Source organism: Entelurus aequoreus, linkage group LG06, assembly GCF_033978785.1.
Source record: "Entelurus aequoreus isolate RoL-2023_Sb linkage group LG06, RoL_Eaeq_v1.1, whole genome shotgun sequence".
NCBI lineage: Eukaryota > Metazoa > Chordata > Actinopteri > Syngnathiformes > Syngnathidae > Entelurus > Entelurus aequoreus.
The window spans coordinates 39345530-39367124 of NC_084736.1; the positions used below are offsets into that span (position 1 = coordinate 39345530).

At 37.7% G+C, this 21595-nt stretch overlaps 1 protein-coding gene across 1 annotated transcript in view; it reads left to right on the plus strand.

The window, feature by feature from the left end:
• LOC133652217 (collagen alpha-1(XXVII) chain B-like) overlaps positions 1 to 21595 on the plus strand; it is a 276843-nt gene that overhangs the window by 116093 nt on the left and 139155 nt on the right. Inside the window, exons 10-12 of the mRNA XM_062050720.1 lie at positions 8547 to 8591; positions 11220 to 11273; positions 17795 to 17839. Coding sequence (XP_061906704.1) covers positions 8547 to 8591; positions 11220 to 11273; positions 17795 to 17839 — 144 coding nt within the window. The remainder of the gene's footprint in view (positions 1 to 8546; positions 8592 to 11219; positions 11274 to 17794; positions 17840 to 21595) is intronic.

Below are 21595 nucleotides of genomic sequence, written 5' to 3' on the forward strand. Positions count from 1 at the left end.
ATAAACAGAAAAACACACTGCACTTCTAAGTGCCAAACATGTCCTGTTTGAACCTTTTTAGCTTCATCTTGGTGGCTGGCTTTGTCAGAACATCGGCAATCATATTTTCAGTAGGACAGTACTCCAAAATCACTCTGCCACTTTTTATAGTTTCCCTTATGAAATGGTATTTGATATCTATGTGTTTACACCGTTGCCTGTTCACTGGGTTTTTGGCTAGTGCAATAGTGCCTTGATTATCTTCAAATACCTTTGTTAGTGCATAAGGGTATTTGTCAATGCCTCTGAGTAGCTGTCCTAGGTAGATACATTCTTGAATGGCTGATGCCAAAGACATGTACTCTGCCTCCATGTAGATAAAGCAACAGTAGCTTGTTTTCTTGTTTTCCATGAGATTAGAGAGCTACCTTCGCTTAGACTAGCACAATAACCTGATGTGCTTCTCCTGTCAGACACATCTGACGCCCAGTCAGCGTCACTGTACACTCTCAATCCCAGTTTTTCAGTTTTATTTCCTTTGAAACATAACTTGTTTTCTGCTGTACCTTTGAGGTATCTAAACACATGTTTTACTGTGTTCCAGTGTTCGACTGTTGGCTCAGCAAAGTATTGGGATAATTTACTGACCACAAAACTTATGTCTGGACGTGTGCATGTGGACAAGTAAATTAGGCTTCCAACAGCCTCCCTGAACCTTCTTTGATCTGTCATTTTGTCTGCATCACCTGTGTACTCTAGTTTTGGTTCACATGGAGTCTCTCTGGACTTGCAATTTTCCATTTCAAATCTCTCTAAGATTTTGGGAACATATCTCTCTTGAGACATTGTGACTTTACCATTTGTTTGGTCAAAATCTATTGCCAGAAAATGTTTCAATTTTCCTAGATCCTTCATTTTGAATCTTTCAGTGAGCATCATTTTCACACTGTTGAGTACACCATTGTTTTTAGATGCTATGATGAGATCGTCTACCCATACAAGTAAAATCACTTTCTCATAATGCTTCTCTCGTGAGTACACACAATGATCAGCAGAATTTTGGACAAAACCATTCTCAGTTAGACATGTGCGCAACATTGCATTCCAATTTCTACCGGACTGTTTCAAACCGTAGAGAGACTTGTGCAATTTACACACTAGCTTTTCACCTGTGACTGATTCTTTCTCATAGCCTTCTGGCTGTTCGATATAAATTTCGCAATCGATCGGGGCGTGAAGATAAGCAGTCTTTACATCAAGCTGGTGCAGCACTAGCTCCTCTTGTGCCGCCTTTTGCATGATCACCCTCACACTTGTCATGTCTGCTGTGGGTGAAAATGTCTCTTTGTAGTCAGTTCCCTTTTTCTGACTGTAGCCTTTCGCTACGAACCTCGCTTTGTATTTATCTGTTCCGTCAATGTCACTCTTGAGGGCATAGAACCATTTTCCCCCCACTGCCTGTTTGCCCGGTGGCAAATGGGTGAGGCTAAAGGTGTCGTTTTCCTCCAGTGACTTCACCTCATCATCCATAGCATTTTTCCACTGCCTTGATTTGTTTGACATTATCGCTTCCTTGTAGGTTTGAGGAATGTCACATACTGCTCTGTAGCAAGAGTCCACGCATGTTACAAATTTGTCCATTGTATCCTCAGTCTCAAACTCCTGTAAGTGAACCGGCCTCCTCCTGGTTCGCGATGGGTTCCTTCTGTTTACAGTGGCAGTGACTCTACCCGGCTGTGTGCGTTCAGTCTGTTCAGGTAAAGTCTCAGAAACACCCTGTAAACCTTGATCTGGTACATTTTCAACCTTGTCATCATCAACACAAATGTCTCTTTCATTAACCCTGGGTTGTACATCACCATACCCCATGTATGACTCACATGTTTGTGTTTCTTTTTCTGTTGCAGTTTTGGTTGTGAATTTTACCAATCTATGTTTCTGAACTTTCTCTTGTTCTGGGTAGTACACTAGGTAGGCTGGGCTGTTTTTATCGTAACCCACAAAAACACCCTGCTCACACCTAGAGTCTAGCTTGCCCTTGGCTTGTTGCTGGTAAGCATAGCACACTGATCCAAATTTTTGCATTTTGGAAATGTTTGGTTCTTTCCCTGCGAACAACTCGTATGGTGTTTTCTGTGTACGCCTAGAGTAGCATCTGTTCCGTACATAGGCCGCCGTCTGTACAGCGTAGTTCCACAGCTTATTTGGTAAGTTACTTTCTAGCAGTAAGCATCTGCCCATCTCATAAAGGGTTCTCCACCCTCTCTCGGCTGTGCCATTTTGGTGTGGTGAATAGGGTGCAGACGTTTCATGTCTAATCCTATTCCTTATTAACAGTGCCTGGAACTCTTTGCTTGTATACTCTGAACCATTATCTGATCTGATGCACCGAACCTCACCGTATGGTGCTACGTCAGCTAAAAAACGTTCTGTTGCGAGCACTGCATCACTTTTAGACCTTAGAAAGTACACCATCATGGTACCAGAATAGTCATCAGTAAATATTTGTGCATATTTGTGACCATCAATGCTAGGCGTTTGCATGGGACCGGCTAGGTCAGTGTGGACTAGTTCCAAGGGTTTCTTAGCCCTCCTGTCAGGCTCCTTGTTTCTCGTCTGGGTAAATGTTCCTTTTGTGCACACTTCACATAATTGTGCTGGTTTAGCCGCACTCCCTTTTATCTCCATGCCTCTCACTACACCTTGTAATTTTTGCACATCTTCATAATTACAATGGCCTAAAATTTCATGCCATGTTTATACATCATGACACACTTTACATAGATCAATATCAGTTTGAACAGTAGGCAAGTAATACAGATTACCACTTTCGTGTATGTCAAACCTGCTACCGTGCCTTGTGACCATGCGATTGTCCCCTTTCTCGAAGGTGATCGTTGCTCCTCCATTTGTGGCACGCGCCACGGAAAATATGTCATGTGGATATGTGGGTATGTACAGAGCATCCCTCAGTTGTGCTCTGTGCTGTCGTCCAGCGCTGTCCTGTAGACAGATGGTCGCTGTTCCTCTTCTCTGTGCTATTCCACTGCATTTGGTTCCGTCTGCTAGCTCCACTGAATGAGAGTCAGGTTGAAACGTGTCATCGAAGCTTTTAAACTTTTCTATGTCATTCACAATATGTGATGTTGCTCCTCCGTCGACCATAATGCCTTTCATCTTCACGCTGCCTGGTGGTCTCTCATTCCTTGCGTCGTTTGCCTTGAAGAAATGGTCCTCTCGGTCGCTGTCTCGTTCCTCCACGACCTTTCTCGCGCCATCTCGTTCCCCCTTTTTCTTGCACAGCGACTCTTCGTGTGTATTACTTTTGCAGTATCCACACCATACTTTTCTGGAACACTTTCTTGCTTTGTGCCCCTTTATTCCACATCTGTAGCACGTCACGTTGGCATCTTCATCTTTTCTATTGCCAGCTTGTGCCCTTGGTGGACCTCTGCCCTGTTTTACATGGGTCTTCATCACATTGTCTGTAGATTCTGTCTTCTTCATTTTCTCGCTCTCTTCATAAACTCTTAGTCTCCTTTTAAGGTCTGCAAATGTAACTGTATCTTCATTTTGTGTTACATGGACTGCTAGGGGCTTGAAGGATTCTGGTAGCCCATTTATCACCATGGCTACATTTAGTCCGTCACTCATGGTTTCACCAGCGTCTTTTAGGGCCATGATAATGTTCTCTGCTCTTATAATGTAGTCTGTAACATTCTCACCTTCTCCCATGTGTAGCTTGGTGAGTGATGTGTACAGATTGATGATCCTCGGCTTACTTTTTCCGGAGTAGTGTTCTCTCAGTATTTTCAGGGCTTGTCCGCCATCATCTGCAGCCTCGTGTCTTATTAAGGATAAGCTTTTGTCATCAATGAGTCTGATCAGTTCAGCATAACAGTCAGTATTCTTCCTCCTATGTTCAGCTTGTGCTTCTTCATTGCCAGATGGCGCATTCAGGATCGCCTCTTTTAATTTTAGAATGTGTAGATGACCTAAAAATCTTGTTTCCCACAGGTCATATTTTTCATCTGATCCATCAAAAAGAAGTTGCGGGGCTGGTGTCGCCATTCTGTTAGCCATCTCGCGTATTGCGTCGCGAAAAACTTCTTCCGAGCTTTACTCACTTTATCTCCAAGTTGTCCACAGAAGCTCCGTGTTAATCCGTCACGTTAAACTTCCTCCAACTCTTCCTGGGCCCATAACCTGTCAGGTTTCAGTGCACAGTGTCCACACGTATCGGAGAATAAAGTAATACTCTTAATCTTTAGCCTAATGGCATATTTATTACAAGTAGCGGCTGAAAAATGGCGCGTCTCACACTGAGAGCGTAATGACGTCACATCCTGTGTACGTACCGTAAACATATAGAACATACAGCACAACACAATAGGTACCGTAATGCAATGAGTAAGGGCGCAATCCAAACACAACATTTAACAAACAGCTGTCACATACAAAGTTGTATGACTGTAGGTTAAACGGTTGCAAAATTAGCTCCAAAAGCTCGCACTTTAATGGTAGCATGCTAACGTTAACATGCTAACAGTTAACTTGTTTCACATACCAAGTTATATGACTGCAAGGTGTATCGCTGCGAAATTAGAGAAAAAAGTGTGGAATTAGATGAAAAAGTTAGCATGCTTAAGTTAGCTTGCTAGCATGCTAACATTATCAAACTAACAGTTAACAGCTGCTGTCAAATACAAAGTTGTATGACTGTAGGTTAAACGGTTGCAAAATTAGCTCCAAAAGCTCACACTTTAACATTAGCATGCCAGCATGTTAATGTTAACATGCTAACAGTTAGCCTGTTTCACATTCCAATTTATATGACTGCAAGGTGTATCGCTGCGAAATTAGATGAAAATGTTAGCATGCTTAAGTTAGCTTGCTAGCATGCCAACGTTAGCACACTAATAGTTAACTGCTGTCACATACAAAGTTATATGATTGTAGGTTAAACGGTTGCAAAATTAGCCCTAAAAGCTTGCACTTTAATGGTAGCATGCTAACGTTAACATGCTAACAGTTAGCTTGTTTCACATACCACTTTATATGACTGCAAGATGTATCGCTGCAAAATTAGAGAAAAAAGTGTAAAAATAGATGAAAAAGTTAGCATGCTTAAGTTAGCTTGCTAGCATGCCAACGTTAGCACACTAACAGTTAACAGCTGTCATATACAAAGTTATATGATTGTAGGTTAAACGGTTGCAAAATTAGCTCCAAAAGCTCACACTTTAATGGTAGCATGCCAGCATGCTAATGTTAACTTGCTAACAGTTAGCTTGTTTCACATACCAAGTTATATGGCTGCAAGGTGTATCGTTGCGAAATTAGAGAAAAAAGTGTAAAATTAGATGAAAAAGTTAGCATGCTTAAGTTAGATTGCTCGCATGCTAACAGTAAACAAGCGTCACGTACCAAGTTATATGACTCTGGGGTAAACGTTTGCAAACATAGCTTAAAAAGTTAGCATGCTAGTTTTAGCAAGGTAGCAAGATAGCATTAGCATGCTAACAGTTAGTTTGTGTCACAAACTAAGTTATATGACTAAGGTGTGTGGCTGGGGAATAAGAGAAAAAATGTGTAAAATTAGCTAAAAAAAAATAACTTAAAAAATAGCATGCTATCATTTGCATGTTAACGGTAAATCGGCCATTCATCGCAGTAATGGCCAATTTCTTTTTTTAAATTAATTTACATTATGCATGTGGGTAATAACCTGTGATTGATCATGATTAATCGAAATGCATGTGCATTTGATTATTAGATTTTTTTAATGTATAACTTTCTTTAAAATCATAAATAAAGGTGACAAGCAGATATTTAACTATTTGGTTGGGGGGAATTTTTTTTTTTTTTTTTTTTTTTTTTTCATAAAGAAATACAATCATGTGTGCTTACGGACTGTATCCCTGCAGACTGTATTGATCTATATTGATATATGATGTATATATTCTGTTTTTTATGTTGATTTAATAAAAAAAACAAAAAAAACCTTTTTTTTAATTTTTTTTTATTTCTTGCCCGGTGGTTGGGGACCACTGTCTTAAAGCACCTCTTCCTGAGGGTGTTTCAGTGTTATAACTTCACCTTTATCTTTACTTTTTACACCAAAATGCGTCCCTTCTCCCTTTTCTGTCTACACACTGTGTCTGCTTGTAAGTACTCCGTGTGTGTGCGCTGCCGAACATGCTCCTCTGCTCGTAAAACCAGCAATGTCATGACGTGACGACCCGCCGTCATGCCCGGGAACCGGTACTTTTCAAACAGAGTATAGTACCGTTTTTGATTCATTAGTACCAGGGGCGTCACTAGCTTTTAAGGACAGGGGGGATTAGCCCCCAGGAGATGCACAGGATGCGAGCGAACATAGCGCACGAGCACAAAACTTCACAAACGGGCCACGGCTAACAAAAACTTAGAAATTAATCATTGTTATTATTATTATTTCTGTGGGTTTATTTTCAATCTGTGTTCAGTACAACAACAAACATGGGTTTGCACATTGACATTTTGTTTACAGCATCAACAAGAAACAATTACTTGCATGATCCTTCAAGATACACTGAAACACAATGAAAGTCATGGCATTAGCCTCTATGTTATTCATTCACAACATAGAGGCTAATGCCACCACTTTAGCTCACAATACAATAATTGTTTGTTCCCAAATATTTTGAAGTTGCACAGATTACATTTTGGGCACATATGTGACTAAAATGGTTGTAAATTCAAGCCCTGGAAATACTACTTAATTACTTGAATTAAAGTAATATCTGGATCGGGATAATTTGGCTTGTATATTATATATATATATATATATATATATATATATATATATATATATATATATATATATATATATATATATATATATATATATATATATATATATATATATATATTATGGCAAGCCATTAAGGAAATGTAATATATATGGAAGTCTGAATAGAAATGAGAAATGTTTATATATACTGTAAATAAAAAGAGCCAAAGCTGTCAAAGAGCTGAGGGACCATCTTCAAAGTGCAATGCTGAAACAAATAATGCAAACAATAAAATGTAACATCCAGGGCTTGAGAATAACGTAGTCCCGTCGTCCCGGGGACGGTAAAAAAAATGCACGGGACAAAATGAAATGCTCCCTGGGACGATGGCTTTTAACCTTTTTTTTTTTTTTTTTTTATGTATTTATTCATTTTACTTTTTTTTTTTACTTTTTATGTATTTATTCATTTTACATTTTATATTAAATGTCTTGGTTTTTCCTCCCTCTGAAAATCATATGAAATGTTTAACAAGCCATCCTATAATAATACAACAGCTATTAATGTAACAATACAATAAAACAAATATATTTAATTATGTTTTTTTCATTATTTTAACAATAGGCTAATGTATATTACTTTATATAGATTCTACAAGAAACACAAAACTTAAAAAAACTAAATTATTTACAATTGCAGACACAAGGTTCTTGTTCTGCAGTGCTGTGTGCTAATGTGCTTCGTACACCTGCAGGAAAATGTGGACTGGATTTTGAATGATGTGGGCATTTTCTATATGAACAAGTCCAAGGACCGCAAGCAAGGTCGCAGAGAAAATGCGGACTGGATTTTGAGTGATGTGGGCATTTTCTATATGAACAAGTGGAATGGATTAGACACCGACGCACAAAAGGGGCTCTCTACCTAACACTGTGAAGTGAGGGGAAACTGAGTGAATAATGACAGGTTATATGATTATTTATTTAAACTCATATTCGGGCCACTTTATAATGAATATGTCGGCATGTATTTGTAAAAAAAATAATTTAAAAAATAAAAAATAAAAAAAAATATATATATATATATTTGTATTTTTTTTAACACCAAATTATTTAGGGGGGCTTAAGAACATTTTAAGGGGGCTTGAGCCCCCCTAAAATAGGCCTAACAACACCAATGATTAGTACTGTGATACTATACAAGTACCCGTATACTGTACAACCCTAAGGTAAACAGACAACATGCTTATTTCCAAAGTTGTTTGTACCCTGTAGCGAGCTTAGCTAATGCTAACATCCTACTAAATGCTACGTGTGAAACTGAATAAAACATGCTTTGATTCAAACTTAGTAGTGTGAAAATGCCGTGAACATGCCGACATGTACCGGGTGATGGCGTTAAAAGGCCTGTTTGATGGTCTCATGGCTGCTATGAAGGCTAATCCGACTTCCTTGGCTTTGCTCTCACGCTGGAAATGAGAAAAATCTGACTAAATCCTTTTTTTTCCCCCCTGAAGCCACAACAGTTCATGATGCCGCATGTCCGCACCAAGTTTTGAACTTGTTAAAGAAAACAACACAACTTTAACACAAAGTCAAGCATCTAGCTGTGTAAATAAGCTATTCGCAGGCCCACAAGACCCACAATGCATTTCCCTATTACAATGTTTGGGATTTTTTTTTTAAAGATGTCAGTAGGATGCTTTGTGGTTGTCTACAGGCACGCATTTTAAGTTCAGCTAGGCTGTATTTGATCTCACTCGCTAACACACAACTTATGTGTCACATTCAGGGTTTTCCCGGACCTGTAGGCAAACCAGGGCCAAAAGGACTGGAGGTGACATGCATACATGTGTCCTATGTCTTTATCCATCAACATAAAGTTAGCATGCATCATGTATCAAAATATGACTGAGATATTTACCCACAAAAGTAGCTAAAAAAGCTAACATGCCAAAATGTTACTGTAACATGTGTCAAGTACCAAATCATATTACTCAGAGGTGTACACCTGATTTTTTTTTGTAGAAAAATACTGGCATTATAAAGTTAGCATGCATCATGTATCAAAATATGACAGATATTTACCCACAAAATTAGCTAAAAAAAAGCTAACATGCTAAAATGTTACTGTAACATGTGTCAAGTACCAAATCATATTACTCAGAGGTGTACACCTGAATTTTTTTTAGAAAAATGCTAGCATTATAAAGTTAGCACGCATCATGTATCAAAATATGAGTGAAGTGTGTACCCACAAAATTAGCTAAAAAAGCTAACATGCTAAAATTTTACTGTAACATGTGTCAAGTACCAGAATATATTACTCAGAGGTGTACACCTGATTTTTTTTTTTAGAAAAATACTAGCATTATAAAGTTAGCATGCATCATGTATCAAAATATGACTGGGATATTTACCCACAAAATGAGCTAAAAAAAGCTAACATGCCAAAATGTTACTATAATATGTGTCAAGTACCAAATCATATTACTCTGAGGTGTGTGCCTTAAATGTTTTTTCTAAATACTAACATTATAAACTTACTTACTTACTTACTTAGTATTCCCTGAGGAACATAGGCCGCCGACGAAAGCCTTCCATCCATTCCGGTCTTGTGCCCTTCGGTTGAGTTGTTGCCATGACAGCCCCTCAGCCCTCAACTCCTGTTCCGTGCTTCTTCTCCAGGTTGTTCTTGGTCTCCCTCTGTTTCTTTTTCCCTGTGTGTTCCATGTTAGTGCCTGTTTGGTGATTGATTTATTGGGTTTTCTGAGTGTGTGGTCTATCCAGCTCCACTTCCTTCTCCTGATTTGCAGTTCCACTGGTTCTTGTGTGGTAAGTTCCCACAGGTTGGCATTGGTGATGGTGTCTGGCCAGTAGACTCCTAGGACCCGACGGAGACAGCGGTTTACAAATGTCTGTAGTTTATTGAGTATGCTATTGGTGGTTGTCCATGTGTCTGATCCGTACAGCAGAATGGATTTGACATTTGAGTTAAATATTTTTAGTTTGGTTTTGAGAGAAATGTTTTTTGCTCTCCATATTTTGTTTAGTATGTTGAATGATGTTCTTGCTTTCCCTATTCTGGATTTGACATCCTCACCTGCCCCTCCATCTACACTGATTATGCTCCCCAAGTATGTAAAACTGACTACCTCCTCTAATTGATTATGGTCCATTGTTATTGCTGTATTGTTCTTGTTATTGATACGCATGACCTTTGTTTTTTGTGAAATGATCTTAAGCCCAAGAAATGCAGCAGTTCTTTGTAGTTTTTGTGATTTGTCCTGCATCTGTTGGTGAGTGTGAGCCAGGAGAGTTAGATCGTCTGCAAAGTCTAGGTCCTCTAGTTGTTTGGTAATGCTCCACTGTATGCCGGTTTTGCTGTTTTTGGTTGTTTGGTTCATGGTACAGTCAATACAGAGGAGGAAAAGGAAAGGCGAGAGCAGACATACTTATTATAAAGTTAGCATGCATCATTTATCAAAATAGGAGTGAAGTGTGTACCCACAAAAGTAACTAAAAAAGCTAACATGCTAAAATGTTACTGTAACATCTGTCAAGTACCAAAATATGTTACTCAGAGGTGTACACCTGAATTCTTTTAGAAAAATACTAGCATTATAAAGTTAGCATGCATCATGTATCAAAATATGACTGAGATATTTACCCACAAATTTAGCTAAAAAAGCTAACATGCCAAAATGTTACTGTAACTTGTGTCAAGTACCAAATCATATTACTCTGAGGTGTGTGCCTTAGCCTTTTTTTTTTTTTTCAAAATACTAGCATTATAAAGTTAGCATGCATTGTGTATCAAAATATGACTGAGATATTTACCCACAAAATTAGCTAAAAAAGTTAACATGCTAAAATGTTACTGTAACATGTGTCAAGTACCAAATCATATTACGCAGGCGTACACCTGAATTTTTTTTTTTTTAAATGCTAGCATTATTAAGTTAGCACACACCAAGTGCCAAAAATATGACTGAGGTGTGTACTTACAAAATTAGCTAAAAAAGCTATTATGCTAAAATGTTACTGTAACATGTGTCAAGTACCAAAATATATTACTCAGAGGTGTACACCTGAATTTTTTTTTTTTAATGCTAGTATTATAAAGTTAGCATGCATCATGTATCAAAATATGACTGAATTAACTGAAATAATCACTTGACCATTTGAAGTCCTGATTTGGGTGATGTCCGTTCATCTTTGCTAATGTCTCTTTCTCCATAAGCAGGTTGGACAGTGAGGTCCTCCGAGATCCCTGATGTGAGAGTATGTGCCCTTGGACTACATCGTGGAAGCCAGCACCATGCAGTCCATGGGCATATACACTGGCCTCAAGGCCCAGCTCCAATTTTAACAACCACATGTGCCTCTGTGAAGACTTTGAAACATCTTCTTACTTGACATTGTCGGCTTCTTCATCCTTCTTTTACTCTTCTGATCTCTTTAGGGCCACATTGGCCTGCCTGGGCTCTCTGGTCTTCCTGGTCCTGATGGAGAGAGAGTAAGTGTCACTGGCAAAGGGATTACATCGTTCATGCAAACTCAACCAATCACAACTTACCTGCATTGTTGGCAATCATTGTCATTTTCGCCAGTCGAATTTGCAAACCGTCTCCACCGAGGGCCACAGACTGATGAAACAAAAGATGCGTCTGCCATTCCGGTCGTTTTCACCTTCAAAACCTGTACAATGTGTCGATTTTTTTCCTAGAAAATGCAATTTCGGTAGAGACTTTGTGTGAATGCTAAAGAGCCGAAGCCGAACTGAAACGCTAACGGTTAGCACGCGGCCAGATAGCGCCAAGGAACCAAAAATATGAGCTGATAAAAGGAACATGCTAACAGTACAATGCTAACATGTTCACAATTAGCTTTAGTGAAATACCAAAATATATACCATTGAGGTGAATGCCTCTTAAATTAGCTAAAAGAAAAGCTAAAATGCTAACTGTTACTGTAACATGTGTCAAGTACCAAAATATATTACTCAGGTGTACAGCTGATTTTTTTTCCCAAAATGCTATCATTATAAAGTTAACATGCATCATGTATTAAAATATGACTGAGGTTTATACCCACGATATTAGCTAAAAAAAGCTAACATGCTAACATATTACTGTAACATGTGTCAAGTACCAAAACATATTACTCTCAGGTGTGTGCCTGAAATTTGTTTTCAAAATGCTAGCATTATAAAGTTAGTATGCATCATTTATATGAGGTGGCGACTTGTCCAGGGTGTAAAGCGCCTTCCGCCCGAATGCAGCTGAGATAGGCTCTAGCACCCCCCGCGACCCCGAAATGGACAAGCGGTACAAAATGGATAGATGCATATGAAGTAGCATGCTAAAGCATTACTGTAACATGTGTCAAGTACCAAAATGTATTACTCAGGTGTACACCTGATGTTATTTTGGGAAAACTGGTAGCATTATAAAGTTAGCATGCATCATCTATCAAATTATGAGTGAGGTGTGTACCCACAAAATTAGCTAAAAAATCTAACATGCTAAAATGTTACTGTAACATGTGTCAAGTACCAAAACATATTACTCAGAGGTGTACACCAGAATTTTTTTTTTCAAAATGCTAGCATTATAAAGTTAGCATGCATCATGTATCAAAATATGACTGAGGTGTATACCCACGATATTAGCTAAAAAAGCTAACATGCTAAAATATGACTGTAACATGTGTCAAGTACCAAAATATATTACTCAGGTATACACCTTAATTTTTTTGAAAAATGCTAGCATTATAAAGTTAGCATGCATCATGTATCAAAATATGACTGAGATATTTACCCACAAAATTAGCTAAAAAAAAGCTAACGTCCCAAAATGTTACTATAACATGTGTCAAGTACCAAATCATATTACTCTGAGGTGTGTGCCTTAACTTTTTTTTTCAAAATACTAGCATTATAAAGTTAGCATGCATCATTTATCAAAATATGACTGAGGTGTTTAGCCACAAAATTAGCTAAAAAAGTTAACACGCTAAAATGTTGCTGTAACGTGTAAAGTACCAAAATGTATCACTCAGGTGTACACCTGAATTCTTTTTGAAAAATGCTAGCATTATAAAGTTAGCACACACCAAGTGCCAAAAATATGATTGAGGTGTGTACTTACAAAATTAGCTTAAAAGCTAACATGCTAAAATGCTACTGTAACTGTAACATGTGTCAAGTACCAAAATATATTACTCTGAGGTGTGTACCTGAACAATGTGTTTAAAATGCTAGCATTGTAAAGTTAGCATGCATCAAATACCAAAATATGACTGAGGTGTATACCTACAAAAATTTGATTTTAAAAAAGCTAGCGTTAGCATGCTAACAGGTATCATTTGTCAAGTAATGAAATATTCGACGCTGAGGTGTATAACTGCATAGTTAACAAAACAGCTAGCATGCTAATAATTGAATGCTAACAATTGTGCCGCAAGCCGTTAGATCATTAGTTAAGGGACACAAATGGCCCCCGGGCCTCTCTTTGGACACTGCTGGTCTAATCAAAACAAATGCTTGTGTCTTGTGTAGACCAAGCAGGCACAACATTGTCTAACATTGTATCAACTATTTATTAATCAACACAATTGTCGTGCTCCCGGATATACTGTAGCTCAGACCTACTTCCTGTTCCTGTCCACAGTGCTAAGTTAATGTAGTATATAAACATTCAGCAGTCCTGACCGTATTTATTAGTGCTGTCAAAAGATTAATTGTTTTTATCAGATTAATGACTTATGAATTTGGATTAATCTCAGTTAATTACTTGCTTACATATTTTAAATCAACCTAAAATATACCCCAATATTTTGACACAAATGCCATTTTATCGTCAGAATTTCATGAACATTTTTAAATGTTTTACTTTAATGTACCTAACTTATTTGCTCAAAATTCGGTAAAAGTATTATGTACATTTATTTTGGGGTTTATTTTGAAACAATTTTTTTAATGCGTGAGCATTGATTTGATCAGTGACCTTGTAACAAACCACGCCACCTTTGTGGTAACCATTCACAGTTAAGATAAAGGAGCTCAAAGTAAGTTCATGTAAAAAATGTTTTTAAATCCAAATAAAAATAGATATGGCTGTTATGATCCATTGCCTGCATCATCCATCCATCAATTTTCTACCGCTTGTCCCTTTTGGGGTCGCGGGGCCCCTTAAGGGACGGATTCCAGACATCCCAAACAAAAACAAGTCAAGAAAAATGCAAAACTCAAAACCAAAGACATGATCCGTTGCCCGGATCATGACAGTACCCCCTCCTCATGGGACAGATTCCAGACATCCCAAACAAAAACCAGTCAAGAAATATGCACAACTCAAAACTAAAGACATGATCATGGCAACGAATCATGACAATGGCCCTCGCATACTTTGATTTTTCAGTATGCAGCCCTTGGTGGAAAACATTTGGACACCCCTGAACTTAAAGTATCAAAATTATCGATATATTGATTTGAGGATCGAATTAGAACATAATTATTTGTATCGACAGTATATATTTTTTACGCACATAACTAGTTGTGTTTAAACACTTCAAGTGTAAAACATACACAGAGAATGTCTGCAACTTTTGGACGATCGAGCACCACACAGGAGGCAATAATAATTATTGATCACTATTATTAGCATTAAAAGAGTAGTTTGATAATGACCTCGGAGTGTGTGCTTTTACATCTACTTTTGGTATAAAACGAGTAAAACATTAATACAATGTTTGTCTTTTTCCAATTTTTATTGTAGTCGTCCTGTGCTTTTTGAGGGGAAGGAACACATAAATCATGGATCAATTCGTAAAATTGCAAGTTGATACAATAAAAAAAAATACGTTCTGAAAAAAATCCCTGTCACAGTAGGCTTGCAAAATCCTGGAGGGACTGACTAGAATACTTATAACAACATGTCAATTATTTATTTAGAAATAAGGGATGAATGTGAGAGATTTTTAAAACATTAATGCATCATAATGAGGTAACAATTCACAGGTACGATAAAGGAGCTCAAAATAAATTAATGTAAACACATGTTTTTAAATCCAAATAAAAATCGATATGGCTGTCATGATCTGTTGCCTGCATCATGTCTTTGGTTTTGAGTTTTGTAAGTATAATACAAAACTCAAAACCAAAGAAATGATCCAGGCAACGGATCATGACAGTACTCCCTCCTTAAGGGACGGATTCCAGACGTCCCAAACAAAAACAAGTCAAGAAAAATGCAAAACACAAATCCAAAGACATGATCAGGGCAACGGCTCATGACAATGGCCCATTGTGGAAAAAGTTTGGACACCCCTGAACTAAAGTATCAAAAGTATCGATATATTGATTTGAGGGTTGATATTCGAACATAAATATTTGTGTATAGATATTTCAGCATCAATGCGATCATAACTAGTTGTGTTTAAAATGGACAAACACTTCAAGTGTAAAACATACACAGAGATTGTCTGCAACTTGTGGACGACCGAGCACCACACAGGTAGCAATTATAATTATTGATCACTATTATTAGCATTAAAACAGTAGTTTGACAATGACCAATGATCTAGTGTCTACTTTTGGTATAAAACGAGTAAAACATCAATAGAATGTTGTTGTTTTTTCCCAATTTCTACTGCAGTTCTGTGTTTTTTGAGGTGAAGGAACACATAAATCATGGATCAATTCATAAAATCGTAAATATATTTAACAAAAATAAAAAATTCTGAAAAAAAATCCTGGTCGCGATAATCACAAAAAAGGCTTGCAAAATCCTGGAGGGACTGAATAGAATATTCATAACATCATGTCAATTAATTATTTAGAAATAAAAGAGAGGAACGTGAGGGATTTTTAAAACAATGCATCACAATGAGGTAACCATTCTGTCAGGCTTGGACGAAGGAAGGGACTCAGATGCAGAGATGGGAGTTCTAAATAAAGCTTTTATTTTGAAAAAAAAACTCTTTAACCTCCAGAGCAGAGAATATTCAATTACTATGAGGTACAAAACAGATAGCGAAAAAAGTTTCCAAAAAGGGAAAAACCGAAAATCACTCCAAAAGGAGGAAATACAAAAAATAAGACGAATTATAATTAGCACCGTATCTGCTATAAAAACTTTTAACAAAAAACGCTCCAACAGGAGGAAGAAAATAAGGACTATAAAAATTACTACTCTAAATCTTATTCTAATAAATGTAAACAAAAAATCACTCAAAAACTTTGAGGAAGGAAGATCATTAGGAAAAAATCATAACTCACCACTGCGGTTGAAAAAAAGACTAGATAACAAAAGTCGCTCTGAGGGAGGAAAAAAGTTAACTCAAAATTACAGCATGTGCAATACTGGATACAAGGAAGTAGATGTGGGACGAGGCGAGGCAAGGCATGGATATGAACATGGATGCTAGACAGGCACGAAAGCTCGAGACAATCTGGCACAGAACAAGGGGAGGCATGGGCTTATATGGAACATGAGGGTAATGGGAAACAGGTGGAAACAATCAAGGGTCAGGGATGACGTCAGACTGGTGACACAAGAGGAAGGACCCGTGATCTGAAACAAGAGGAGTTGCTTTTCAAAATAAAACATGCAAATCACAAGACAGAAAAAACCAAGACAAGACTTTCCTCACCGCGGTGTGACACATTCGCAGTTAAGATAGAGGAGCTCAAAATGAAATCATGTAAACAAATGTTTTTAAATCCAAACAAAAATTGATGTGGCTGTCATGATCCATACCCTGGATCATGTCTTTGGTTTTGAGTTTTGTAAGAATAATACAAAACTCAACACCAAAGACATGATCCGGGCAACGGATCATGACAGTACCCCCTCCTCAAGGGACGGATTCCCGACATCCCAAACACAACCAAGTCAAGAAAAATGCAAAACTCAAAAACAAAGACATGATCCGGGAAACGGATCATGACAGTGCATCCTCCTTAAGGGACATATTCCAGACATCCCAAACAAAAACAAGTCAAGAAAAATGCAAAACTCAATACCAAAGACATGATCGAATGGTAACGAATCATGACAATGGACCTCGCATACTTTGACTTTTCAGTATGCGGCCCTTGGTGGAAAATGTTTGGACACCCTGAAATAAAGTATCAAAAGTATCGATATATTGATTTGAGGATCGAATTAAAACATAAATATCTGTATCGGCAGTATAGATATTTCAGCATCGATACGTACATAACTAGTTGTGTTTAAACACTTCAAGTGTAAAACATACACAGAGAATGTCTGCAACTTGTGGATGAGCAAGCACCACACAGGAGGTAATAATAATTATTGATCACTATTATTAGCATTAAAAGAGTAGTTTGACAATGACCTCGGAGTGTGTGCTTTTACATCTACTTTTGGTAGAAAACGAGTAAAACATAAATACAATGTTTGTCTTTTTCCAGTTTTTGTTGCAGTCCTGTGCTTTTTGAGATGAAGGAACACATAAATCATAGCTCAATTAGTAAAATCGCAACTTGATTCTATAGTATGGGAAAAAAAAACTTTTTGAAAAAAAAAATCCTGGTCGCGATAATCACAAAAAAGGCTTGCAAAATCCTGGAGGGACTGACCAGATTATTCATAAAAACATGTCAATGATTTATTTAGACATAAAAGAGAAGAACGTGAGGGATTTTTAAAACATGAATGCATCACAATGAGGTAACCTTTCGCAGTTAAGATAAAGGAGCTCAAAATAAATTCATGTAAACAAATGTTTTTAAATCCAAATAAAAATTGATATGTCATAATCCATTGCCTGCATCATGTCTTTGGTTTTGACATTTGTCAGAATAATACAAAACTCAAAACCAAAGACATGATCCGGGCAACGGGTCATGACAGTACCCCCTCCTTAAGGGAAGGATTCCAGACATCCCAAACAAAAACAAGTCAAGAAAAATGCAAAACTCAAAACCAAAGACATGATCAGGGCAACGGATCATGTCTTTGAGGGATTTTGAAAACATTAACGAATCACTTTTTTTTCTTCTGCCAGGGAGTTCCTGGTGTTCATGGGAAGAAGGGCGAGATGGGTAGGCCGGTAAAGTTTTTTCTCAACACCCTTTTCCTCACTAAAGTGTTTCATCCTCATCAGTGCACCCTCATTTTAATAAAAGCAGGAAGAATAATAACATAATCAGCATGTCATTCACCAAGGGAGAATTTCATGTTTTTATTCCAATTGTATTATTAAACTGCATGTTATTTGTTCTTCTAAAAACCATCTTCAGTTCAGTTTGAAGACCCCTCAGGAAACACAAAACCCCATGCTTGTTTTTCATGCGCATGTTTGGCTAATATCAAGTGTCAGCTGCGGCTTTGGCTCCACGCCGCTGCCAGCCACACTGTGGACCATGGCGCCCCAAGAGTCAGTTTCCATTGGCCACGGCTTCTACACGGAAAATCCTGATACTGCTCAAAACCGCTGGTGTCAATCTGATACGTCCCGGAGGAGCGGTCGATGTCGTACGTTTTTGGCGGCCAAAAGTACACGTTCATGGAAGCCTCGTCATGACAAAGTCATTTCTCATGTTGCAGGAAAGTGAGCTCAATCACCTTACGTCATGTTTTTTTTTTCTCCTAGTCAGCAGATCCCAAAATCCTGCACACAAGATGCAAATGTGTGGGGCAAAATGCTCCATTCCTAGCTGTTAATACCAGACTGCTTACCGCTCAGGTGTCTGATCTGACCCGCCACTTCATTTTATATGGCATGGCATCGATAAAATACTTTCTTAATAAATATATCTTTCTTTCCATTTAAAAAAAATAACAATAAATGTACTGCATGCAAATGCATATCTTTTAAAATGCACTATCTAATCGTGGACGGGTACAGATTTTGGTACTTTTATAGGGACTAACTGTATTATGTCAGTAGTATCAGGTACAAATTCACGTAAAAACAAATGGTTTTTGATTTTGATATTTTTGTTGCCTGTTTGAAAGCTTTTAGATATCAGGCTCTATTTTTCAAAATGCACTAGCTGTATGCTAATTTAGTTTCGAAACTGAATTTAGTACTTTTATAGGTACCAACCAAATTCTGTCAGTATTATTGGGTACCGATTCACGTATAAGTAAAATAGTACTTGATTTTGATACTTTTCTTGCCTGTTAGAAAGCTTTTAGAAGTCAGGCTCCGCTTTTAAAAATGCACTAGCTCGATGCTATTTTACCTTCGATACTGAATTCGGTGCTTTTATAGGTACCAACCATATTCCGTCAGTAGTATTGGGTACCGATTTACGTGAAATCAAATGGTACCCTATCTTGATACTTTTGTTGCCTGTTAAAAATCTTTTATAAGTCAGGCTCCACTTTTAAAAATGTACTAGGTCAATGCTAAGTTACCTTGGATACTGAATTCTGATACTGAAGGCTCCGCTTTTAAAAATGCACTAGCTCGATGCTATTTTACCTTCGATACTGAACTCGGTGTTTTTATAGGTACCAACCATATTCCGTCAGTAGTATTGGGTACCGATTTACGTGAAATCAAATGGTACCCTATCTTGATACTTTTGTTGCCTGTTAAAAATCTTTTAGAAGTCAGGCTCCACTTTTAAAAATGTACTAGGTCAATGCTAAGTTACCTTGGATACTGAATTCGGTACTTTTATAGGTACCAACCAAATTCTGTCAGTAGTACCGGGTACCGATTCACCTGTAATTAAAATGGTACATTATTTGGATACTTTTGTTGCTTGTTCGAAAGCTTTTAGATGTCAGGCTCCACTTTTCAAAGTGCACTAGCTTGACGCTAATTTAAATTTAATAACACATTTCATTACTTTTATAGTTGCCAACCATCTTCTGTCAGTAGTATTGGGTACCAACTTACGTGAAATCAAATGGTACCCTATCTTGATACTTTTGTTGCCTGTTAAAAAGCTTTTAGATGTCAGGCTCCATTTTTAAAAATCCACTAGCTCGATGTTAATTTACCCTGGATACTGAATTCGGTACTTTTATAGGTACTAACCAAATTCTGTCAGTAGTACCGGGTACTGATTCATCTATAATTAAAATGGTACTTTATTTTGATACTTTTGTTGCTTGTTAGAAAGCTTTCAGATGTCAGGCTCCACATTTCAAAATGCACTAGCTCGATGCTAATTGTATACTGAGCTCAGTACTTTTATAGGTATTCCGTCAGTAGTACCGGGCACCGATTTACGTAAAATCAAATGGTACTTCATTTTGATACTTTTGTTGCCTGTTAGAAAGCTTTTATAAGTCAGGCTCCGCTTTTAAAAATGCACTAGTTCCATGCTAATTTACATTGAATACTGAACTCTGTACTTTTATAGGTATGGACCAAATTCTGTCAGTAGTATTGGGTACTGATTCACGTATCATTAAAATGGTACGATATTTTGATGCTGCCTGTTAAAAAGCTTTTAGAAGTCAGGCTCCACTTTTCACAACGCACTAACTCCACTCTAATTTACATTAGATATGCCATATACATGCTGCGGATTAGCATTACCGATTTTACAAGGCAATGTCAACACCTCCAAACGTGGTAATCAAAAGTACAACTAAGATGCGTGTTGCAATCAACACTTACAGTACAAACACATTGTAGGACCCAACAAAAGATAACACATTCAACTTAATGGCAAAGACTGACTACTGAAATATATTAAACAGTTACTGTCAGCTCAGTGTTAAATGTATATGTATCAAGTCATATTAACATGTATCATTACAAAACCCACAACCAGTGAAGTTGTCACGTTGTGTAAATTGTAAATAAAAACAGAATAAAATGATTTGCAAATCTTTTTCAACTTATATTTAATTGAATAGACTGCAAAGACAAGATATTTAATGTTCACACCGAGAAACTTTGTTATTTTTTGCAAATATTAGCTCATTTGGGATTTGATGACTGCAACATGTTTCAAAAAAGTTGTCACGGGCATTTTTGCCACTGTGTTACATGGCCTTTCCTTTTAACAACACTCAGTAAAGCTTTGGGAACTGAGGAGACACATTTTTGAAGTGGAATTATTTCCCATTCTTGCTTGATATACAGCTTAAGTTGTTCAAAAGTCTCCCTTCTGCTATTTTAGCCTTCATATTTTCAATGGGAGACAGGTCTGGACTACAGGCAGGCCAGTCTAGTACCCGCACTCTTTTACTATGAAGCCACGCTGTTGTAACACGTGGTTTGGCATTGTCTTGCTGAAATAAGCAGGGGCGTCCATGGTAACGTTGCTTGGATGGCAACATATGTTGCTCCAAAACCTGTATGTACCTTTCAGCATTAATGGTGCCTTCACAGATGTGTAAGTTACCCATGCCTTGGGCACTAATACACCCCCATACCATCACAGGTGCTGGTTTTTACACTTTGCACCTAGAACAGTCCGGATGGTTCTGAGGACACAACGTCCACAGTTTCGAAAAACAATTTGAAATGTGGACTCATCAGACCACAGAACACTTTTCCACTTTGCATCAGTCCATCTTAGATGAGCTCGGGCCCAGCGAAGCGTTTATGGGTGTTGTTGATAAATGGCTTTGGCTTTGCATAGTAGAGTTTTAACTTGCACTTACAGATGTAGCGACCAACTGTAGTCACTGACCGTGGTTTTCTGAAGTGTTCCTGAGCCCATGTGGTGATAACCTTTACACACTGATGTTGCATGTTGATGCAGTACCGCCTGAGGGATCCAAAGTCCGTAATATCATCACTTACGTGCAGTGATTTCTCCAGATTCTCTGAACCATTTGATGATATTACGGAGCGTAGATGGTGAAATCCATAAATTCCTTGCAATAGCTG